Source organism: Diaphorina citri, unplaced genomic scaffold (assembly GCF_000475195.1).
Source record: "Diaphorina citri unplaced genomic scaffold, Diaci psyllid genome assembly version 1.1 scaffold254, whole genome shotgun sequence".
Taxonomy (NCBI): domain Eukaryota; kingdom Metazoa; phylum Arthropoda; class Insecta; order Hemiptera; family Psyllidae; genus Diaphorina; species Diaphorina citri.
In genome coordinates this window covers 1-25,027 of record NW_007377691.1, presented here as the reverse complement: position 1 = coordinate 25,027, position 25,027 = coordinate 1, and the positions used below count along the sequence as shown (strand labels likewise).

Sequence of the window (25,027 nt, the reverse complement as noted above, 5' to 3'; positions counted from 1 at the left end):
TAAATCTCGGATTAAACCATTAAACTATCTGGATTGGCTAAAATTTTCGATTTTTTTTTAATCAATCACCGCGTTGTAAGCGCTAGGTCAGGGGTTCGATTCCCTCCCGGGCTGAACTTTTGTTACAGTTTCCCTCTATACTATATCTAACCTCTAAAAAAAAATGTTATGAATATGTGTTGAAGCCAAATTATTTTTTGATGTGCAATGTCAAATGTCGGCAAAGTGTAAATTTGCTTTGAGGGAGGAAAAAGCCATTGGATAGGTACCTATAAAAAGCTTGGAAAAGTTCAATGGGTTTTATGGGTTAATAATGCAGCTTGCAGCTGGGCTATGCATTGGAGGGGAAAAATAAATAGGTCTGTGTTTTATGCAATAAAGATTCGTTTACAAGAATGAGCGATGGGGGGTCCTAAAGAGACCGAGGGACAAAATTAATATTTTGGGATGTGATTTATTTAAAAATCAAATGAAAAACTCTACCTTTGCAGTTAAAAACAATAGAAATAATTAAATAATATGTTAAATTTTATTGCAAAAATATAAAAATTAACGCGCACGCATACAGAACCCTGTGAAAAAATGCACAGACTAGTTTATAAATTTCAAAAGTTCAACGACCTGAAAAAGTAAACATTTCAAATTTCAAAATCAAAAAAGTTGAAAGTTATCAAAAACCTTACTTATCAGTAAATTGTAAATTCAGTAATCAGTCAAATTTTGATTTAATCTGTGTTTCTTTTAAGGTTTTAGTTCGTCCTTTTATACCAATGAATTAAAGTTCATATTAATGGGGCATACTGTGTCTCGAAACTTAGGATCTATTAAAAAGTCAGTGAATATGGCCATGGTTTTGGAAAACTCAATGTCTCTCTCAGAATCTCTTCAACACACCAAAGATATTGCATCCAAGAAAAAGCTAATTCACAACTACCTAACTAAAACTGCTCTTCCGAATTCATCCAACCTAAAGATCAGTGACTTCCTACCAGGTAGAAATTATTACAAGGGACTTTTTGATTCCACTTCCTGTAAGCTTTTTGAAGGTTAAAATGGAAAGGAACAGTCACAGATTTCTAAGATATCTTATTTCAGTGTAGTTCTTGAAGCTTTGGTGGCTAAGTCATTATCACATGAGGCTTACGAAATTACTAGTGTAAAATATGTAGGTACTTGTACAGTAATTAGAAAAAAAGTGTACATAGCCAGCCTGGTCATGTAGCCTGGAAGGAAGCGCGCCTGCCTTGTAAGCGCTAGGTCGTGAGTTCGAATCCCACCTGGGGCGAACGTTATCCTAAACCCATAAGGTTCGTTCTCTGGCTTTCTCCTAACTTGTCCTCTTTCTCTCTTCGATTTTAGAATAACCTCCATTCTCCATTGTTACCGTTCCCTCTATCAAACATCTTTTAAGTAAAACTACCTAATAATCTATTTTCTCCTAATCAGAATCTTACAGTTCCCTCTATCAAACATCTTTTAAGTAAAACTACCTAATAATCTATTTCCTCCTAATCAGAATCTTACAGTTCCCTCTATCAAACCTTTTGGGTTGGACCTACCTAATCTATATTTTTTTCGAAGTTTTGACCTCAGATTTGGATTTTTCCCAACTTTTTACATAAGAATCGACCATTTATTCATAATTTTTACCCATTTGCAACTGCTCCATTATAACTACCTAATAATCTATTTTCTCCTAATCAGAATCTTACAGTTCCCTCTATCAAACCTTTTGGGTTGGACCTACCTAATCTATATTCTCGAACAAAAAATTAATGATCATTTAAGAAAGGAAGAAAAGAAAAAGCAAACGTACATTTGTACAAAATAAATGCTTTATTGAATTCTATATTCTCCTCTTCAGAATCTGTTCGCGTATGGAGACCAGGATGGAGTGGGCCTCAATGTTAAGCTACAGCACCCTCTGGCAGTCACTTGGAGCGGTGACAAGAATAAGGTGTATGTAGCAGACTCGTACAATCATAAGATCAAGGAGATAGATGCTGAGAAGCGGTCCTGCCGCACTTTGCCCATCACTGTCAAGGTATATTATATTTTCCTTCCGGCATTCAAGGTGGTAATTCCCACCACCATCCAGAGCAGAGCTTGTTCCCCATCCGTGGCACAAGCTCTGCTTATACGGATGGGTATACCATTTATAAAATATTTATTATGTTCTGAGAGTTATACTGAAAATAATAAATGGAAACTTATTAAATAAATAAATAATGGTGGGAATGGGGAAATGGAAGAGCACCAGGCAATGTTCCACTTCCTTAGCTCCCACCAATACCACCATGAAATTTCCGAAAGGAAAATAGTGTAATGTGCTCGCCTGATAAGCTAATGTAGCCGTTACAACGTTCACAATTAAGTATCTTCAACGGTAGCGACCAGTCGCGGCATTACTTTTGTTAAAGATTGACTATTTATTTATAAACTAGCGTAGCTATAATGCTACTTTTTTTTTCTTTCTTTTTTTTTTAGCATTTCAGGAATCGAACTTTAGAATCTGATCTTGTGGCTTAGGTCTGATAGTTTTTCTGCAATCTGTAGATCACCACAAATAAATAATTCGATTTTCAATTGATTATTTCGTAAAGATTTCCTGATTGATTCTGCTTATGTATTCTTGTACTTTTTTCAGCTGAATGAGCCAGGAGGATTATTCAGTAGTGAAGATTATCTCTATGTGGCGGATACCAATAATCATCTCATTAGAAAAGTGAATTTGGACACGCTCGCTGTAGACATTGTAAGTAGTTAAGGGTTACTTTCTAGTGTTCTTGTACTAACCTAGTACCTACTTAGAGCAAAGTGAATTTGGACACGCTCGCTGTAGACATTGTAAGTAGTTAAGGGTTACTTTCTAGCGTTCTTGTACTGACCTAGTACCTACTTAGAGTTACATACTTCCTGGTGTTCTCGTGTTAAACCACCACCTAAATGGAACTACCTAAATGGGAGTCTCTTTATCGTTCAACTGCATCTGTTGGGGGACACTACAGGATAGACGTACTACAGAATGGGCATGTTACAACACAGACCACAGGAGTCCTATAATGTTAGTAATGTAGCTGTTACGGCGCTACGAATTGCTACGAAATAAAAACGGCGATGAAACGAATTGAAAACACTTGACTACAGAATGGGCATGTTACAACACAGACCACAGGAGTCCTATAATGTTAGTAATGTAGCTGTTAATTTATTGCTACGAAATAAAAACGATGAAACGAATTGAAAACACTTGAAAAAATAACTTCTTCTTTTTCTTAGCCTTTTCCTGTGTACAGACGGGGTCGGCGTTTTTTCTCAGGCTCTCAATCAGCCCTAACTAGGGTGATGACAATAATGAAAAAATAAACGTGTTTTGTTTAATTGTCAGTAATTTCTTCAAAAAATAATGATAATGATCCAATATTTTTCTTCTTTCCAGGGTTGGGTCCCCTGAAATATCCTGGAAAAGTGAGCACTCAACATAACATCTTGGCCATAAGTGACACAGGCTACCATCGTATCATCATTGCAGACTTGCAGGTAATGTATTCAGAATGGAAACCAGTGACCTCTAGGTATTTAAGGATTTGCCTCAACAACAAAGTGTAAAAAAGCATTTAGCCACCTCAATCATGCAGTATGCACTGATCTATCTGCTGACTTGAAAATTTGGATAAAAAAGAAAAGAAAAAAAAAAATGTCTAGAAATGTCTGAGGAGTTGAGGACATCTACGATTTTTTGTTTTCTTACAGGGAAACGTGAAGTACGTCATCGGTGGAAAGCAGAGTGGCTATCAGGATGGCAGTTTTGAAAACGCCAAGTTTCACTCACCCCAAGGCCTGACCTTTAAAAATGAAAACATTCTCTATGTGGCAGATACAGACAATCATACCATACGAGAGGTAATTCTAATTATGATTCCTTAATGCTATTACTACTGTAACGGTAACTCTAGGGAGAAGGGCACGGACTGTGGAAGGGATGCCCGAATTTTGGGGAATTTTCTCTTGAGCAAATGGGTCTTGAACTGAGGTGAACTTGACTTAGAAAATAGAGAGATACAGGAGGGTCTTACTTGGTCGATTGTCAGATTATAACTAAAGTTTGGCGTGATCCGTCGGTTCTCGTAGGTATCTTGTTGTAGTGGGCAATAGGAGGGAGGTACAGGGTGCGGAAAAAGAAGGTGTACGCAACAACTACTTACAGGGATGCCCGAATTTTGGGGAATTTTCTCTTGAGCAAATGGGTCTTGAACTGAGGTGAACTTGACTTAGAAAATAGAGAGATACAGGGGGGTCTTACTTGGTCGATTGTCAGATTATAACTAATGTTTGGCGTGCTCCGTCGGTTCTCGTAGGTATCTTGTTGTAGTAGGCAATAGGAGGGAGGTACAGGGTGCGGAAAAAGGAGGTGTACGCAACAACTACTTAAAAGGTCCAGTTTGAAGAAAAAGTTTCATAAAAAAGCACATTGCCAGCCTAGTTAGCTTGGTCGGTAGCGTGCCTAAAGAAGAAATGTGCCTAATTATGATAATTATAAAAATCTAAGTATGAATCCTTAATTATAACTTCCTATTACTAACTTACAAGGTCCAAATGGAAGGAAAAAAAAGTTTTTTCAATAAGTTCATTTTGATTGAAAGCTTGGATATCGGAGAGGGTTCAGTTGGCAACACTTTCGGAGCGCGAAAATTTGAAAAAATCTCATTTTATCATTATCAGAAAAAAATTGTAAAAGTGGTCAAACAAACGTAAAACATTTCTCGATTTCTTCTCTTGGTTGTACATTCTCTTACTAAATCTTGGATGAATTTGACCATCAAGGAATCTGCGTTATCCTTGAACCAAGTACGTATTCCTTACTTTCTTTTTTTAGTCTTTACTGTTACCGAATCTAGAGTAAAGGACGTTTTTTTTCCGCAACTTGTACAATCTGAATTCATTTTTTACTTTTTATCTTTAGTTTGCACGTTTATATTATACTTTTCATTTATATTAGCTATTAAAAACAAGCGAATTACAAAGCAAACAAAAATAAATATAAAATAAATTTTAAAAATTGCCGCCGGGACAGCTATCTCACGTCGTCCGAGCTCATCCTAGCCCAGTACATAAACACAGCCTAAGTATTGCTGGCTTTTCCTGGTCCCACTCAGGCTGGGTGAGGATAATATGAGTAGATGGGTAGCATGTTGCCGAATGGTGAGTAAAACTCCCGTCACTAAAAAAATTTGGCAATTTTTAAAACTCATTTTTAGAAAGGTAGTACACTTTGAGCCAGGGAAATCTCTGCACTTACTGCTACAGTTTATCATGCTGTAGCTATTGTGATATCGTCAGTGTCACGTCTAAAAAACTGAAATTAATTTCAAGACAATAAAAGCCAACTTGGTGCCTTTTAAAATTATTTTGGTGAGTTTATTTTGACACTGTAACATACGAGTATATGTATCATTAAATAAAATAGGTAGGTACATAAATACTGATTATCTTTAACCAAGATCAAAAAATTCCCGGAGGGACGGGCCCCGCTTGTTAGAAAGGTAGTAATACACTTTGAGCCAGGGAAATTTCTGCACTTACTGCTACAGTTTACCATGCTGTAGCTATTGTGATATCGTCAGTGTCACGTCTAAAAAACTAAAATTAATTTCAAGACAAAAAAAGCCAACTTGGTGCCTTTTAAAATTATTTTGGTAAGTTTATTTTGACATTGTAACATACGAGTATGTATCCCTTACATAAAATTATTTTACTTTACGCACATTATTAAACAAGAGATGAAATGTTGGATTCTTTTACAATATGGAACAATTTTGTCAAATGTCAATCAACCATTCGACCCATAGTGTAAATGGGTAAATGCTGTTTACATTATTTTGCTATTATAAATACCCAGATAGTTACCATTTTTTATAGTAGTTGTATACAAAAACTTTTTTATTATTTTATGCTCATTTTTATTCACGTTCTTTCTATTTATTACATTTACCTATTTTTTATAATGAAATTATCAACCCTCGGGTTTGGTGTACAGTCCGAAACATGGCTGCCTCTATTTTGCCGACAGTGAGAGTTCTGCAGTGCGCAGTGTTAATTTGACCAGTGGCAAAGTCAGCGGTGTGGTGGGAGGTGCTCTAGACCCCAGGGTAAGTGAGGAAAGTTATATGTATGAAGCGTAGAGATCGCCCTAGGGAAAAATTTATCGTACTTGTGTAGGTAGTAGGTACATTACATTGAAATGGGTTTCTTTTCTGACGAAATTCCTGTGTGCGGAGTCCAGTATGTAGGACTATTACATTATTTTATAAACAAAATAGAGTCTCAACTGAAATGAATTTCACTAAAATGGCGATGTGTGTCTCATTGGTTTTTCTTATGTTCAAGATCTTTAAACTCTCATTTCTTGGAAAAAAAGTGTACATAGCCAGCCTGGTCATGTAGCTTGGAAGGAAGCGCGCCTGCCTTGTAAGCGCTAGGTCGTGAGTTCGAATCCCGCCTGGGGGCGAACGTTATCCTAAACCCATAAGGTTCGTTCTCTGGCTTTCTCCTAACTAGTCCTCCTTCTCTCTTCGATTTTAGAATGACCTCCATTCTCCATTGTTACCGTTCCCTGTATCAAACATCTATTTTCAGAACAGGAATGGATGAATACCACAGAACCTTTGTCTCTGAATTCACATTTGAAGAACAAAATAGTGATCATGGACTTCTTTACCTATTGCTGCATCAATTGCATGCACATACTTCCTGATCTAAAGGAAATAGAAGAGAAATTCCCTGTGGAGAAAGGCCTGGTTGTGGTTGGTGTTCACTATGCCAAGTTTACTAATGAGAAATTAAGTTCCAACATTGAGGCAGCTGTACACAGGTATATCTTCAACTAATGTAAATAATGGTCTTATTTATACTGCACACATAGGATTGAAAAGTCCCTTTACTGCAGCAGTATGCTACATCTATTATTGTCAAATTCTGGAAATATATTGAGGATAAATTTCTATAGTCTATACCTTGGCTGGGATTGAACCTATGTCCTCCTGTTTACCAGGTGAGCATCTTCACCACTACAACACCAAGGCTATACCTGTAACTTCAAGGTTTTCTGGGTGACTCAAAATCTGAAGGTCTTCTGGATGTTCTAATTAATTTTTGCTTCACTATTCTACAGATATGAAATCAATCATCCGGTAGTGAATGATGAGAGTGGACACATGTGGAATGAATTGGACGTGAACTGTTGGCCCACTCTGGTTGTTCTGGCACCTGGATCTATCCCTGTGCTTCATCTTCAGGGCGAGGGCAATAAAGAATTACTCCTCATCTTCATAGAGGTTCTGATAGAACTAATGGAACAAAATAATAAGCTGTCCAAGCTGCCGATCCCTGAAATTAAAGTCACTTCTTCACTTATAGGTATGCACATTTTTTTTTTTTTTTTCTAATAAATTACCTATGTAGAAAATTAATACCTACATACATATTCTGCTGAATTCTCTTGGTCAGCTTGGAAGTGATGTGTTCAAAATTAATTTTGAAGGCCACTAATGGTCTCTCTTGGATCCATAAAATGTTAGTATTATAGTGAATAGTAAAATTTTCTTTGTAGACAGGGGAAAAAATAGGGAAGAAGGACTTAAAATAAAGTTGTTTACAAATGCAAAAATTGACAATTCAGTAATTTCTTCAAAAAATAATGATAATGATCCAATATTTTTCTTCTTTCCAGGGTTGGGTCCCCTGAAATATCCTGGAAAAGTGAACACTCAACATAACATCTTGGCCATAAGTGACACAGGCTACCATCGTATCATCATTGCAGACTTGCAGGTAATGTGTTCAGAATGGAAACCAGTGACCTCTATTTAAGGATTTGCCTTAACAACAAAGTGTAAAAAAGCATTTAGCCACCTCAATCATGCAGTATGCACTGATCTATCTGCTGACTTCAAAATTTGGATTACGTTCTCGGAACGGCTGGCTTTCTCCTATCCTGTCTTCCTTCTCTCTTCGATTTCGGGACGATAAGACCTTAGCAGTTACAGTTCTCTGTCAAACGTCTTAAAAAATAAAATAAAATCATCAATAGTCAGTAGGTATGTTAGCCAGTGACAATATTATGTAACATGCACTCAATGGATCACAGAAGATAAGCAACGCAACGTTGCACTAGGTTGGTATCGGAAGTATCGACCATCTTAGGCGCACTAGACGATTAAGTATTGCTGGCTTTTCCTGGTCCCACTCAGCACTCAGGCTGGGTGAGGATAATATGAGTAAATGGGTAGCATGTTGCCGAATGGTGAGTAAAACTCCCGTCACTAAAAAAATTCGGCAGTTTTTAAAACTCATTTTTAGGGGGAATTTTCTCTTGAGCAAATGGGTCTTGAACTGAGGTGAACTTGACTTAGAAAATAGAGAGATACAGGGGGGTCTTACTTGGTCGATTGTCAGATTATAACTAATGTTTGGCGTGCTCCGTCGGTTCTCGTAGGTATCTTGTTGTAGTAGGCAATAGGAGGGAGGTACAGGGTGCGGAAAAAGGAGGTGTACGCAACAACTACTTAAAAGGTCCAGTTTGAAGAAAAAGTTTCATAAAAAAGCACATTGCCAGCCTAGTTAGCTTGGTCGGTAGCGTGCCTAAAGAAGAAATGTGCCTAATTATGATAATTATAAAAATCTAATTATGAATCCTTAATTATAACTTCCTAATACTAACTTACAAGGTCCAAATGGAAGGAAAAAAAAGTTTTTTCAATAAGTTCATTTTGATTGAAAAATACTAATTCTTCTTGATTGTTCCTCACTCTAGATTGACTTGGCAGCCAAGCAGGTGCGTACCGTCGCTGGTACGACTCAACAAGGCCAAGATTATAGTGGTGGTCATGTGGGTACGGCCCAGGCAATCAGTTCCCCCTGGGATGTGTGCTTTGGTGAAGATCAGGATGTCCTGTTTATAGCCATGGCGGGGACACATCAGATCTGGGGACTTTTCCTGAAGGACAAGGAGTGGTGGAAGAAAAAGTAAGACATCGAGGAAGTGATAGTAACTTTATCTACTTCACTTATTTGTTTTTGATGAGGACCGGTTTCGCCTTACGGCATAACGATGCCGATTATATCACGAGATGAAACGAAAAAGACACGGATATCACGCACGATAACGGTTAAACTAAAAGTAAGATTCCAAGTGAAGGGGACTCGTTAGGTCGATGTGTTTCCATTTAAAGGACCTCTGACGCCAGCCTAGTTATCTTCGGGGGGTTTGGCTCCTGTTTTGTTAGCGCCAGATCTCGGTTTCGATTCTCGCCCTGAGCGAACTTCGTCCCAAACAAATAAGGTTCGTTCGCGGAATGGCTGGCTTTCTCCTGTTCCCTCTATCAAACTTTTTATCCTACCTATGTCACTTTTTCATTTATTAGAATGAGCCACTGACACTTTATCTGACACACTTAGGTACCAAATAATTTTCTTTTCCAATGGATAAAATCCTCATCAGTCAGTTGCACTGTCCAAAAAGGTAGGTAATGTCATGAAAATCCTATCCCTCTGTATTTGCAGAGTATACAAATCAGGCACGGTCGTGGCTCTGGTCGGGAGTGGTCGCGAAGAAAACAAGAACAACGACTATCCCCAATCTGCAGGCCTGGCTCAACCCTCGGGTTTGGTGTACAGTCCGAAACATGGCTGCCTCTATTTTGCCGACAGTGAGAGTTCTGCAGTGCGCAGTGTTAATTTGGCCAGTGGCAAAGTCAGCGGTGTGGTGGGAGGTGCTCTAGACCCCAGGGTAAGTGAGAGTGACCTCAGATTCGAATTTTTCACAACTTTTTACGTAGGAATCGACCTTTTATTAATAATATTTTCCCAATTGCAACTGCTCCATTGACGTAATTTTCTTTGGCCTTGGAAGGCCTCCACTTGTCGAAGTTCTAACTTCTCATGACACAAACAAACAAACAAACAAACAAAAAGAACCCTTAGAACCCCTTTTCCGTTTCCGAAGGGAAAATACACCTCATCAAACCCGGAATCTTTTACTAAAACCAGCTACCTACCTACTTTCCCGCGTATTTAAAAAAAACCACTTGTCGAAGTTCTAACTTCTCATGACACAAACAAACAAACAAACAAACAAAAAGAACCCTTAGAACCCCTTTTCCGTTTCCGAAAGGAAAATACACCTCATCAAACCCGGAATCTTTTACGAAAACCAGCTACCTGCCTACTTTCCCGCGTATTTCAAAATTTTTCTCCAAAAATAAGTTGGCAAGCTTGAATATCGGAGAGGGTTCAGTTGGCAACACTTTCGGAGCGCGAAAATTTGAAAAAATCTCATTTTATCATAATTATATAAACATTTCTCGATTTCTTCTCTTGGTTGTACATTCTCTTACTAAAACTTGGATGAATTTGACCATCAAGGAATCTGCGTTATCCTTGAACCAAGTACGTATTCCCTACTTTCTTTTTTTAGTCTTTTCTGTTACCGAATCTAGAGTAAAGGACGAACCAAAATGACTTGTGATCTCGTTATTTCACCAGCGTACACGTCATTAACGCCTGTTCATTTCTTTTCATTTTAACATCAGGAAACGATGGTAAGACCTTTAAATTCTTTTGTTTCTTTAAAAGACCTTTGATAAGAGGTGGATATTTGTGCATAAGTTGAGCTTCTTATTTCTGAAACTGAAGAATCCCCAGAGATTATTTGGTGTTTGTGTTAAAAATGTCTCATAAACCTACTTTGATTGCATGACACTTTTTATACCTAGTCTGAGTTAGTGTGACATTTTTTCGTTTGCACTTGAGAATGTGAGGGACAGTCCTTTAACTGTTAAGGTCATGTCATATCATGCTTTTATGCCATTCCTTTTTGCATGGATTTCAATCAACTCTTGAATTATTATATTAAGGGTGAGTGTGCCCTGTGTTGTCTGTTGTCTCATATGGTCACCCATTCAACTGCAAAACAGTCATGCTATTTGTATTAAATTATTTTAGGCATAAACTGCATAAACATTGCTTGACTGCCACCTGCCAATGTAATGGAAGTTCAAGTTCATGAACTTATAATCAAATGTCATTCAAATAAAACTTGTTTCCAATTTTATTATTTTATGTCACTATTTATATCTCTATTACTTGAGACATCACAATATCTACCAACAATGTGTTATCTTGTTGTACTTATGTATTGGTAGATAATGTAGGTCTAAGTACTGTGAGATTTTTTTTTCTTCAATGAATCATATCCAATAAAAATATTCTTTCTTCAAAAATTCAAAGAATACAGGAGTTAGGTATACAGGTTAACATTTTATTAATCTTGAAGATAGGTTCTCTGTTTTTTGCCCATGTTCATTGGGGTTATCAGCACTGTAAGTTTTAAAGAAGGGTCATTTTAACCAAAGAAAGTGTAAAATACTTTTGCCTAGTGTGTATGTAGAAATATTTTGTAATTTGTATAAAAAAGATCCAAAGAGACACAAGAGAGCAGTTGTGCAAACTGTTTTAAGAAGAGATAATGAGTGATTCTCTATAATTTTTGCACTGTGCTATCTTTCTTTTTTCACCTAGCAGGGCATGTCATGAAATTTAGGGTGTAAATATTCCTTTTTGTTGAAAAACTCCCAAGATATTTGCCCTAGACTTACTTTAGGTACTTGATTGGGGGAAAAACCTTGCCCAGATTAATTTAATGAAATATCCCTGCCTTGTAGTGTTGCTGCTCTTTGTATCCCAGCATAAAAGAAGCATGAAGAATCTGATCTGACCTTAGCAGATCCAAGTAAAGATTGCTCCTCACATTGTTACATCACAGGATTAGAGTTTTTTCTTCTTCTTTTTCCCCATTTTTAATTTTTTAGTGAACTTGTGAGTGAACGGCCACTTGAATAAGTAATCTCCGACAGGGGGCGTTCTAGACCTCACCCTCCGTCTATCCCTGCCCCCCACTGCCAAAATCAGCACGGACGGGGCCCCGTCAAAGTGGACCGTGGATTTACCCGACGCGATCGAATGCCTTTCGAACGTCAAAGAAGAAAAAGAGTTTCGCTGTGAGAAGAGCTTACGGTTGAAGGTACCACCTTGTGATGGCGCCCTGGATAAGGGTGTAACAGTAAAGACGGCGTGTAAGGTGTATGTGTGTACGGAGGCGGCGTGTATACCCAAGTTAGTTACGTTCTATGTTGAGCTGAAATATGGGGAGGAGAAGAAGGGGGAGGAGCGTTTTTTTTTTTTTTTTTTTTTTTTTTTTTTTTTTAAAAAAAGTAGGTATGTTGAGCTTTGAGTTAACTCACTCTCGGATTCCTCTATTTATTAATTTTCTTTTGCCAGTCTAATTAGCAAGGAAGCTCGCCTGCCCTATAAGCGCTAGGTTACGGATTTAATTTTCGCCCGGGGCGAACTTTATCTTACAATAAGCAATAACTAACCTGATAGGTGATAGGTAAGGTTCGTTCTCTGAACGGCTGCCTTTCTCCTGGCCTGACCTCCGTTATTAAGATCCCTCTATCAAAGATCAAAGCTAAAAGGAATTTATTACATTTATTTATGTAGTCCATGAAAAGGAACATCTCCGAAATTTCCCATTATGTTAATTATTGAAATATGAAGGTTTGTGTACATAACAAGTCTCGAGAATTTGTGTCAGAAATCAGGAAATAGGTCATGCAAGATTCGAGAACGGAATGGTATTGATTATTGAAATTGAACTATCCTAGTCCATTGCATTGCATCATACTATCTAATGCAGTACAAACGAGCATGGTGAAAGCATGATATTTGTTGGCACAAGCCACAAGCTCTGCTTATACGGATGGGTATACCATTTATAAAATATTTACTATGTTCTGAGAGTTATACTGAAAATAATAAATGGAAACTTAATAAATAAATAAATAAATAAATAAATAATGGTGGGGAATGGGGAAATGGAACAATGCCAGGCAATGTTTCACTTCCTTATTCCCCACCGTGAAAATTCCGAAAGGAAAAATAGTGTAATGTGCTCGCCTGATAAGCTAATGTAGCCGTCACAATACTCACAATTGGGTATCTGCAAGGGTAGCGACCAGTCGCGGCATTACTTTAGTTAAAGATTGATTTTTATAAACCAGCGTCGCTATAAACAATTTTTTCCTGGATTTCAGGAATCGAACTCGGAACTCTAGAATTTGCTCTTGTGGCTTAGGTGCTTATGTCTGATAGTTTTTCTGCTATCTGTAGATCACCACAAATAAATAATAATTTGATTATTTCGTATATATTTTCTCATTGATTCTACTTATATTATGTATGCCTTTACTTGTACTTTTTTTTTCAGCTGAATGAGCCAGGAGGATTATTCAGTAGTGGAGATTATCTCTATGTGGCGGATACCAATAATCATCTCATTAGAAAAGTGAATTTGGACACGCTCGCTGTAGACATTGTAAGTAGTTAAGGGTTACTTTCTAGCGTTCTTGTACTGACCTAGTACCTACTTATTAGAGTTACATACTTCCTGGTGTTCTCGTGTTGAACCACCACCTAAATGGAACTACCTAAATGGGAGTCTCTTTATCATTCAACTGCATCTGTTGGGGGACACTACAGGATAGACGTACTACAGAATGGGCATGTTACAACACAGACCACAGGAGTCCTATAATGTTAGTAATGTAGCTGTTAATTTATTGCTACGAAATAAAAATGGCGATGAAACGAATTGAAAACACTTAAAAAAAATAACTTCTTCTTTTTCTTAGCCTTTTCCCGTGTACAGACGGGGTCGGCGTTTTTTCTCAGGCTCTCAATCAGCCCTAACTAGGGTGATTGCTTTGGGATGGCAATAATGAAAAAATAAATGTGTTTTGTTTAATTATTTTTCAGATCAACATCAAACTGCCCGCCTCTTCCATCCCAACGACCCTGTCCAGTCCCCTGTCTCACCCCAAACCTCAAGATACAATCTCCCGTTCCTTCACCGTCCCTCCGACAGGGGGCGTTCTAGACCTCACCCTCCGTCTATCCCTACCCCCCACTGCCAAAATCAGCACGGACGGGGCCCCGTCAAAGTGGACCGTGGATTTACCCGACGCGATCGAATGCCTTTCGAACGTCAAAGAAGAAAAAGAGTTTCGCTGTGAGAAGAGCTTACGGTTGAAGGTACCACCTTGTGATGGCGCCCTGGATAAGGGTGTAACAGTAAAGACGGCGTGTAAGGTGTATGTGTGTACGGAGACGGCGTGTATACCCAAGTTAGTTACGTTCTGTGTTGAGCTGAAATATGGGGAGGAGAAAAGCGATCGAATGCCTTTCGAACGTCAAAGAAGAAAAAGAGTTTCGCTGTGAGAAGAGCTTACGGTTGAAGGTACCACCTTGTGATGGCGGCCTGGATAAGGGTTTAACAGTAAAGACGGCGTGTAAGGTGTATGTGTGTACGGAGACGGCGTGTATACCGAAGTTAGTTACGTTCTGTGTTGAGCTGAAATATGGGGAGGAGAAGAAGGAGGAGGAGGAGCGTGTGGTGGAATACAGCTTGACTGTGTGATAGCATGGTCTTGATATACGCTGTGAAAACCTCATGAAAAACCTACACGATAACCTACATGATGACAAAAACTACATAACTAGGTACTACCTAAGGATTTTGCACCAAACTGATTTAATGTAGGTACCACTTTACCAAGATCAATGGTGGAAACATTTATCAAATACTAGAGGAAAAAGTACTAAATGGCCTTGTGCACTGGACGAGGTATTGGAACCTGGTCCTAAAGTCTGATTTTGGTTGAGAGAAAAATGGATTGCAAGTACAAGTGTCTAGTTTTACATGTTCATCAAGCAGCTACTTAAACTTGTTGAGCATAAGTACTTGGAAGCTAACATAATTTTAATAGAAAATTGAGTGCGCCAATGCACTTTTTGGGTACTTTTACATCGGAATAGGACTCTATCTCGAAAAAAATTTTCATTTGGTTGTGCCCCATAATCAATCAGAAAATCACAATCATCAATAGCCACATAGCCAGCCTAGTTAGCTTGGTTGGTCGGATTTTATCCTGAACGATAATGTTCGTTCTCGGAACGGCTGGCTTTCCTCCTATCCTGTCTTCCTTCTCTCTTCGATTTCGGGACGATAAGACTGATAATGCTCGTTCTCGGAACGGCTGGCTTTCTCCTATCCTGTCTTCCTTCTCTCTTCGATTTCGGGACGATAAGACCTTAGCAGTTACAGTTCTCTCTGTCAAACTTCTTAAAAAATAAAATAAAATCATCAATAGTCAGTAGGCATGTTAGCCAGTGACAATATCATGTATTGTAACATGCACTCAATGGATCACAGATAAGCAACGCAACGTTGCACTAGTTTGGTATCGGAAGTATCGACCATCTTAGGCGCACTAGGCGATTAAGGCTGTGTTTATGTACAGGGCTGAGCTAGGCCATCATCGGCCTTTAAGCGTATAAAGTTGGCGGGAAATTCGAAATTTTGATTTTTTTTNNNTTTGGGTTTTTTTTTTTTTTTTTTTTTTTTTTTTTTTTTTTGACTTGTTAGGTACTTAGGTATTGTAAGTCAGTTAGTATTTAGCTATTTAGTAAATACTAATATCTAGCATAGGTCGAACCCGGTTCTCCCGCGTGCAAGGCGAGTGCAATGACCACTGTATTCCCTTCCCCCCCTCAAAACCTTTTCACCCACTTCTGACCTCTCCATTGAAACAAGCCGTGTAGTGACTGCTGAGTTCAAAACGTTTTCCCTCGCTCAAAATCAGTGAAAATGTTTTTTCAAGAGTTTTGATAGAAGGAACTGTAACAACGGAGGTCTTATCGTCCCAAAATCAAAGATAAAAAGAGGGCTGAATGATAGAAAGTCGTCCCTTCCAAGGACGAAACCTATGAGTTTTGGTAAAGGTCGCCCTGGGCGGGAATCGAACTCACGACCTAGTGCTTACAAGCCAGTCGCGCTACTTTCCTTCCTAGCTAGGCTGTCCAAGTAGGTAGTGTTCTAACTACTGAGCTACTCAGTTCTAATTACTGAGCTACTCAGTTAATGTCTTCCTTAACAAGCAGTATACTTACTAGTCTTACTACTGAGTACTGAATTACTGAGTTAACGTCTTCCCTAGCTCAAAGTCAGAAGTCAGTGGAGTTTTCTTGTATGGCAGTCCGACACGTTATCACCTAGGTACTAAGGCAAATGACCTTGGAGTGATCTCAATACCTGTTATGCGTACTGTAGAGGCGGTGCCCAAAGTTGATAAGACGTCCCACCTTAATTCATTTCCCCGAAACTTTATCAGACAATAAAATATTCGACAGTCTTGAGTCTTTTAAAATTTGGATTTTTTGCTGTTTTTTCACCTACAATCGAGTAGGTAAATTATAGTCTTTTTTTTTTTTTTTTTTTTTTTTTTTAAAAAAAGTAGGTATGTTGAGCTTTGAGTTAACTCACTCTCGGATTCCTCTATTTATTAATTTTCTTTTGCCAGTCTAATTAGCAAGGAAGCTCGCCTGCCCTATAAGCGCTAGGTTACGGATTTAATTTTCGCCCGGGGCGAACTTTATCTTACAATAAGCAATAACTAACCTGATAGGTGATAGGTAAGGTTCGTTCTCTGAACGGCTGCCTTTCTCCTGGCCTGACCTCCGTTATTAAGATCCCTCTATCAAAGATCAAAGCTAAAAAAATTGAGAATTGAGACCTAATCAAGTTAGTCACCGCTGTTTCCACAATGAAAATAAGTTTGTATGTTTCTCACACAGTGTTATTATTCCTGTTCCATACACATCAAGTAGGTACCTTGTCTATGCGACATTAGTATATTTCCTCGTGACGGTAATTAATTTAATTACCAGCGATCAGTTTTTTTTTTTTTTTTTTTTTTTTTTTTAATGATCTGTTATCAATTGTGTTTTTTTCTCCATTGATCGGATTAGCTATTAGTTTGACCGAAGTGTGTGAGTTCGTGTTTTGTTTGAAATAATTTATAGAATTTTTATTAGTTATTTCAACTATTATAATTTTTATTAGTTATTTCAACTTGATTTACATGTTTGTACTTAGGTAGGTGTTAGGTAATTTAAATATAATAGTAGGTAACTTAAGTAGGTAAAAAAGTTCCAAGTTAAGTAATGTTAAAAAAAAAATAATAATAATAATTTAAAAAAAAACTACCTAGTTATCCGACTTTTTTTTTTAAGTCAAGTTTTATACATTCCATTGTTTTTTCAACATTTTGAACAAAAGGTGCGAATTCCCTAAGGCTAGTCCAAATCTGATGAAATTTGGCTCGTGAAATTTTGGGTTCAATTTGAACCTTAGGGGACCCCTTGGGGCCCTTTTTCTGTGTGTTTAATTTTAATCTAATTCACGCTTGTGCTTCCCCTCCCTCAGACTACAGAGGAAGCCTTGTATGATCGCACACTTCTCACTCAGCTCGACTACTCGGATTTCCCGTCTCAATTCAAACAGAAAATTGTCAACCCGGGTCGGGATCTGTTCTGCGACTCTCTCATTGTGAGGCCACTACACTCGACCGATTATGACCACGGTAAGGAATTTAGATGAACTGTCGGTGACCTGTCCCCCTCAGAAGAACGTGAAGTTTTCTCAGTGGATACATGTAACTTCCTATTCTACAATGAAGTCCATGGCAAAGAACAGAACAATGTGACAAAGCGAAGCCTTTAGAAATGATGACCACCTAATGGTGCGTTTCCACTCAGTCAACATTTGCAGATCGCAATGATCTCTTTCCATTTGTTTAAGTTTAAATACTTGCCGATCGGCAAAAAATGCCGAGTGAATGGAAACCCAAGGAATAAATATGGAAGCTATTTCACTAGAAAGTAGATATGTTTTTGGCCGAACAGGGCCGTTGACCTGCGGCCGACTTTGTACAAATATTTCGTTTTCATATCTCAGGATCGGTTTAGATTTTCGCAAAATCCTTTCTTATTGCACACCTAGACCATAAAAGGAATATTCCTAATACCAAATTTCAGTTTCTAGGTGTTGTGGTTCTCGAGATAGAGCGATCAGTGTGTGAAATGTGAATGGATCTTGTTCTTATAATATAAGCCCACTGACCTTCGTGCAGTGATAATGAAACTTTTCAGTTTGCCAATTTGCCATAGAAACCCAGAATATCCAATGGCGCCCTTTGTACAAATATTTCGTTTTATTTCAGGGTTCCTGGATATTTTGAAGCAACTGACGAGCGTTGGTGACATCAGCAAAGATTTGTTTCAAAGTAAGTATTCTTGCTGAAAAGATTGGTCTGATCATCCAGAGAAGAATCGCTGCATTCATCCTAGGATGGCGCCCTTTTTTTTATCAATGTTTTAAAATGTGTGCTGTCCTTACACTCTCGATACTGTAACGGAAGAAAAAGGAATTTATTACATTTATTTATGTAGTCCATGAAAAGGAACATCTCCGAAATTTCCCATTATGTTAATTATTGAAATATGAAGGTTTGTGTACATAACAAGTCTCGAGAATTTGTGTCAGAAATCAGGAAATAGGTCATGCAAGATTCGAGAACGGAATGGTATTGATTATTGAAATTGAACTATCCTAGTCCATTGCATTGCATCATACTATCTAATGCAGTACAAACGAGCATGGTGAAAGCATGATAAATATTTGACTCATTAATTCTTTTTTTATAACTCATTCACTCTTGAATCTCAACACCATTTCTAGAGCAGATTCGTAGATACGTAGAAGCTCAACCCGTCCTTTGGGGCTGACCAGCCCCTACATTTAAGCCTCAGTTTGGGCTTTTTGTGTGTGGGGTTAAGCTGATTTCTAGAGCAAGTTACCTACATCCAATGTCTTTCATTTCGCAGAGCGGTTCCATCGTATGAAAGCAAGTCAGGACTATTTGGTGACTGTTATAGAGGACACTAGGACCAAGCAAGTCATAGGCACTGGGTCTCTTATACTGGAGCAGAAGTTCATTCATGAGTGTGCACTCAAGGGCAAGATAGAGGAAGTTGTAGTAGACGACACGTACCGAGGCAAGGAGCTGGGAAAGCTGTGAGTTTTCAATTCAATCCGTTTAGGTCGAGATGTACCTTGGATTGTCTCGGGATTGAGTTCAATCCGAGGTTGACCTATATGTATTAAGTAGCTGAAAAACATGAAACTCCATTTCGTGTTAATATAGGCCGGCGGCGATTCAAACTCTTGACGCTCGCGCGCCTTCGTGATAGGGATTTAGGATTTAATTTTTTTTTTTTCCAAGAGGTTTGATAGAGGGAACTCCTAAGGTCTTATTGTCCCGAAATCGAAGAGAGAAGGAAGACAGGATAGGAGAAAGCCAGCAGTTTCAAGAGCGAACATTATTCGTTCAGGATAAAATCCGCCCCGGGTGGGAATCGAACCCGCGGCCTAGCGCTTACAAGGCAGACGCGCTACCAACCAACCAACCAAGCTTAGATTTTTTAAAAACTTTAATTAATTTGAATGATTTTTTTTTATAGTTGCTCTTGTTTCTTTTGGTTTTAGTCTGATTGCCGTTCTGGTGAAGTTGGCCAAACATTTCCAATGCTACAAGCTCACTCTGGACTGTGCAGATCATATGATTCCCTTCTATGAAACATTTGGCTTCCAGAAGAAAAACAACTTCATGCAGATCTACTTTTGAGACCGGCCTATAACTACCACACTTACACAGTCGAAATAACTGCCACACTTGCCACGACAGAAGGAAATTGAAAGAAAAACACCCAAAAGCAGGAAGAACAGGAGACACAATTTTATAACAGCAAGACATTTGAATTTTGAGAGAGTACAAAAGAAAAACATCAACCCCAAAAAGCAAGAAGAGAAGAAAGAGATTTGGATAGAAAACAGAGAAAGATCAATAGTACAAAGAACAACTTGAAAGAAACAAAGCTAATACCTAAATACGAAACCAAAAAATATAATAGAAGAAACACTTATTAAAAAGGCTGAATTAAAAGTATACGAATAATACACACTAGAAACAAGAATTACTTAACTAAATAATACACCCAAAGCTGTACCTACATGGTAAACATAGCTGAAATTTTTTATATACCTTAACATGTCAAGAAGAGAAGAAAGAGATTTGGATAGAAAACAGAGAAAGATTAATAGTACAAAAAACAACTTGAAAGAAACAAAGCTAATACCTAAATACGAAACCAAAAAATATAGTAAAAGAAACACTTGTTAAAAAGGCTGAATTAAAAGTATACGAAAAATCTACACACGAGAAACAAGAAATAACTAAATAATGCACTTAAAGTTGTACCTACATGGTAAACATAGCTGAATTTTTTTATATACCTTAACATAATATAAATAGTTCAATTATCGAAGATATCTAAAGTACCTTACTACTTGTATCTAGTCAGACCGTTCAATGAACACGTGATTTCTTACAAATCTTTTGAAAACGAAACTGAAAAGTATGGAAACATTAATTTATTTTTAACGTCAATATCAAGTCACAAGAAGAGAAGAAAGAGATTTGGATAGAAAACAGAGAAAGATTAATAGTACAAAAAACAACTTGAAAGAAACAAAGCTAATACCTAATTACGAAACCAAAAAAATATAGTAGAAGAAAAACTTGTTAAAAAGGCTGAATTAAAAGTATACGAAAAATCTACACACTAGAAACAAGAATTAACTAAATAATACACCCAAAGTTGTACCTACATGGTAAACATAGCTGAAATTTTTTATATACCTTAACATATTATAAATAGTTCAACTATCGAAGATATCTAAAGTACCTACCTTACTACTTGTATCTAGTCAGACGGTTCAATGAACACGTGATTTCTTACAAATCTTTTGAAAACGAAACTGAAAAATATGGAACAATCAATTTATTTTTGACGTCAATATCAAGTCTAGAAAGAAGGAAAGAAGTGGGAAACAAAAGAAACGCGAATATTCTATTCTAATACGCCAGTGAGATGACTTTGAAATTTCTAAAGAGCTGAATTGCTGAATAGCTTCTTCAATCGATTTAGCTTTTTTTTAAAAAAAGTCAAAAGATTGGTCTTTGATTTAAACTTGTTCTGCATGATAATGATAACTCTTGGTGTTAGGACTGAAAAACATTTAGTGCGATTCGTATGTCTGAAGCATTCTCTTCCACTTAGCCTTAATCTTTAGAATATTTAGCAAATTTTAAATAACCTTCTTATTCTCAAATGGTAAAAATCTTGAAAAACGAGCCCAAAAAAAACATACCTACCTTGTCAATTTGGGATTGAACCCGGACCCTTGTGCTACCCAGGCAAGTTCACAAGCCCATAGGCCGGAAATTAACTCGAAGGGCAACCAGCGCGGCGTATTAGGAGAGGTCATTAGCCCCCTATATCCCCCTTGTCCAGGGTAGCCCGTTGAGTCAGTTTATTAACACGTTAGCAGCATTATTAGCAGAAAAAATTGCCCTTGTTAATGTGAGGCACATGGTAGTATTGGCAGTTGGGAGCAAACACATGGATAGTTTGAGATGAGACGTACTTGTCAAGGCCAAAGTAAGATAGAGTCTCAAACATTTATTTTGTTTTGTATGTACAATTTTATGTTGCATTTATTTTTCCTCTTTTTTGTCTGTCTCTATTTTACCCTTCTTATTTTGTTTTCCTGATGAACCAGCGTTTGGTAGAGGTCTCCGCACCAACCAAACCAGCATGGTACGATGGAATTTGGCGCGCTTTATTCTTTCGACCAATCCCGTGAAAGGAATAATTCTTGGTGTGAGTGAACCATGAGAGGAACTCGCAAGGGGTTTCCCCTCTCCTAGTTTTGCTTATTCTGATGGTACTCCGCGCGCTGATTGAAACCACAAGCTTGGTTTTCTCATTAGCCCTTGAGTGATGTGAGAGGCTTCTTTTACATTGTCTTATCTACTGCCGCTGGCTGATTTCCTGTTTGTTTGGAGAATACTTATTGAAACCGAAACCACAAGCTTGGTTTTCTCATTAGCCCTTGAGTGATGTGAGAGGCTTCTTTTACATTGTCTTATCTACTGCCGCTGCCTGATTTCCTGTTTGTTTGGAGAATACTTCATACATATTATCTTCTTGGGTTTGTTTTGATTGGTTGTGAACTTGTCATTTGATGGGCTCCATCCAAGCAGTAACTTCTTAGCAGTTGGTACCTACATCGGCAATTTATTGAACTTATTCACCTAAAGATTCACGCGCTGGCACTCCTAATATAATGCACCATTTGAAAGCTTCACTGATAGGTACCTATTTGCTTTTCTATTTTGGTCCGTCTTTACATACCTTGGTATGTCTGATTTCTTGGTTTGATTTGATCTCATTGGGGCTTCTAATACATGGTTCTTGTAATCTAAAGTTCATTAACTGTTTGTAAATCTCCCTTTTCTCTGACAAGTTTTTAGAATGGTCAGTTTATCTCTTTTATTTTGGTCCGTCTTTACATACCTTGGTATGTCTGATTTCTTGGTTTGATTTGATCTCATTGGGGCTTCTAATACAGGGTTCTTGTAATCTAAAGTTCATTAACTGTTTGTAAGTCTCCTTTTTCTCTGACAAGTTTTTAGAATGGTCAGTTTATCTCTTTTGTCCAATGTCCATAGTCCACTCGAAGGGTTAATCAGGGTTAACAACATTCTTCCCGTGCATTCTTGGCTGGTGATGAGAGAGTTCCTCATGTGATAACTCATTCTTGTTGATATTGTTGATCTTGAGTAGCTCCCCGTGCATTCTTGGCTGGTGATGAGAGAGTTCCTCATGTGATAACTCATTCTTGTTGATATTGTTGATCTTGAGTAGCTCACTTGAGACTTGAGTCACTTGCTCCATGGAAGTCATTGAATCCTTCCCCTCCCAGGAGATCATTGTGATTTTTGAATAGTAACGATTGTCGGAGTGTCTTCAAATAGTTCAAATCAGCGTTCATTGGAACTTCATTGTTTTTCATGATCCGGACGAACGGCCTTGTGTGTACTTATCTTGGATTCGTTAGCAGAGCGTGTGTTATTGCTACTTTGTTGTGGAGTACTTTTTTTTTATTATTCGCGGCGAAATCGCGAGTAGCGATTGAATTATTTTTTCGCGCGTGGACATTCCTTTCGTTTATATTTTTTTATGTCATAAAACAATTTATAATTTTCTTACTGAAAGTGTTCGACAAGAAGGAGTAATTAATGTCACATTTCTTGGATTAAGGAAATTTTTGCAAAGGAATTTACAAAAAAAAAATCTACCATCTGTGTTTTCTGCAATTTAGAAATACCTTCTTGCTTCTTGTAAAATAGTTTTATTTTTTTATACTTATTTTTATAGAATAATTATTTCTTTATTTCTGATATTGAATTGTCAAGGAAAATACTGTGCAATTTCATTTTCCCTTTTTTTACTATAATGATAAGCGTGTTTTTGTGGAGTAGTGCACCTGTGGTAACAACTATGCTATCTTTGGCGTAATATGCTATGCACGTAATGCTTGCTCTTCTCGAGTTATGTACTGAAAATAGGAAAATACTGAATTTTTTCGGAAAGATTCAGGGAATTTATTGCACCATCTCTTTCTTAATAAAGAAAAGTGTCTGATGAAAATATTCATCCAAGGATCAATCGAAAAAGATATTGGAAACAAATACACAAGTTTCCCAAAAATTGTCTCCTCAAAAAACACTCTTGTGATTTGAAAGAAAACCACTCGAAAATGCCTCTGAATCAAAAGGGAATTGCCAGTAGTCATGAAGGCAAGGACTGTACATTGTACAATATGAAAATACACACGAAACATGAAAATCAAAACGTGTGCAATGTAAAAAGGTACACTTGTGTTTTACTCAGTTTAGAAAAATGGCACACAAGTGTCTCATAGACAGTTCACTATAAATAAATTAAGGTGACTTTAACCACGATGAACTCAGGCCGTAGGTAAAGTTAATGCCCATTCTTCAGTAAAGGTTGATGAAATAGGTACCTACGTAGTACGTACATACGTACCTATTCGTTCGTAATCCTGATGAAACATGGAAAGTATGTAGTAATAAAATATCAACCAGTTGTTGTCAATTGGTCGTAAGACTAGCTGAAGCTCGTATTAAAAGCTAGTTGTTTGGTCTGTTCGAATGAGACTGAAAAGCCCTTCCAACCAAGCATCTCGGTTTAGAGAATCATCTCGGGGGTCAATTTCGTTTAATTTAAGCGGTAATTTTAATTTCATGCATTTCTTGGAATTGTGTTTTCTTCATTACCTCGTTCTTCTGAGCCATGGTAAGAAGTTTTTCTTCTATGGATTTGAGTTCTCTTTGGAACTTACAGAGGTACCACCAATACAAAATTAATTTATTTCGGAAAAATAAGGGAGGGAAAATTTAGCACACAATTTTCAAATTTTCATGGAGATTTTAGGATTTTCACAAGTGAAATTGATCTAAATTTTCACAATTAAACCAATTTTAAATAATTCATTTCATATTTCGGTATTTCCTAAAGTTTTGAACAAGAGAAATGATACGCATGATCATATGTTATTTCAGTTGGCAACACCTTCATGGAGATTTTAGGATTTTCACAAGTGAAATTGATCTAAATTTTCCACTTTTAAATAATTAATTTCATATTTTCGGTATTTCCTAAAGTTTTGAACAAGAGAAATGATACGCATGATCATATGTTATTTCAGTTGGCAACACTGATTTCAATTTGTTTATCGTGTTTTTTTTCTCTTTTGGGAAGAGAAAAATTTTGTTTCATCCCAGCCCGATCTAGAGAAGGTAAGATATTTCTCATTTAATTTATTTTATTAAATTTACATTGATTTTAAGTCCAAATTCTCTTTTCCAAGGTAATTCTTTTGGTATGGGTTATTTGCTTTATTGGAATTCTTTTGTCAAATGTCCCCACTGACCTTCGTGCAGTGATAATGAAACTTTTCAGTTTGCCAATTTGCCATAGAAACCCAGAATATCCAATGGCGCCCTTTTTTTATCAATGTTTTAAAATGTGTGCTGTCCTTGCACTCTCGATACTGTAACGGAAGAAAAAGGAATTTATTACA

The 25,027-nt window shown here is 37.4% G+C and overlaps 2 protein-coding genes and 1 long non-coding RNA gene across 3 annotated transcripts; 2 read left to right on the top strand and 1 right to left on the bottom strand.

Moving 5' to 3' along the window:
• The first annotated feature begins 651 nt into the window (after positions 1-651).
• LOC103506679 (NHL repeat-containing protein 2) lies at positions 652-14,334 on the top strand. Its single transcript, XM_026821674.1, has 8 exons — positions 652-992; positions 6,637-6,871; positions 7,172-7,416; positions 7,730-7,854; positions 8,813-9,024; positions 9,562-9,787; positions 13,325-13,432; positions 13,873-14,334. Exons 1-8 carry the CDS (start codon positions 791-793, stop codon positions 14,332-14,334), a joined length of 1,815 nt encoding a protein of 604 aa, XP_026677475.1. The 5' UTR covers positions 652-790.
• A 2,361-nt stretch (positions 14,335-16,695) lies between these two features.
• Positions 16,696-19,699, top strand: LOC108252063 (probable glucosamine 6-phosphate N-acetyltransferase). Its single transcript, XM_026821665.1, has 5 exons — positions 16,696-16,778; positions 17,381-17,537; positions 18,177-18,239; positions 18,841-19,030; positions 19,502-19,699. The coding sequence occupies exons 1-5, from the start codon at positions 16,719-16,721 to the stop codon at positions 19,638-19,640; spliced, it is 609 nt and encodes a 202-aa protein (XP_026677466.1). The 5' UTR covers positions 16,696-16,718; the 3' UTR covers positions 19,641-19,699.
• Positions 19,556-20,876, bottom strand: LOC113466349. The gene is made up of 2 exons (XR_003390774.1): positions 20,715-20,876; positions 19,556-20,057 (listed from the first exon to the last, which is right to left on the bottom strand). It is a non-coding gene; the product is annotated as an uncharacterized LOC113466349 (long non-coding RNA).
• Between the last annotated feature and the right edge of the window lie 4,151 nt (positions 20,877-25,027).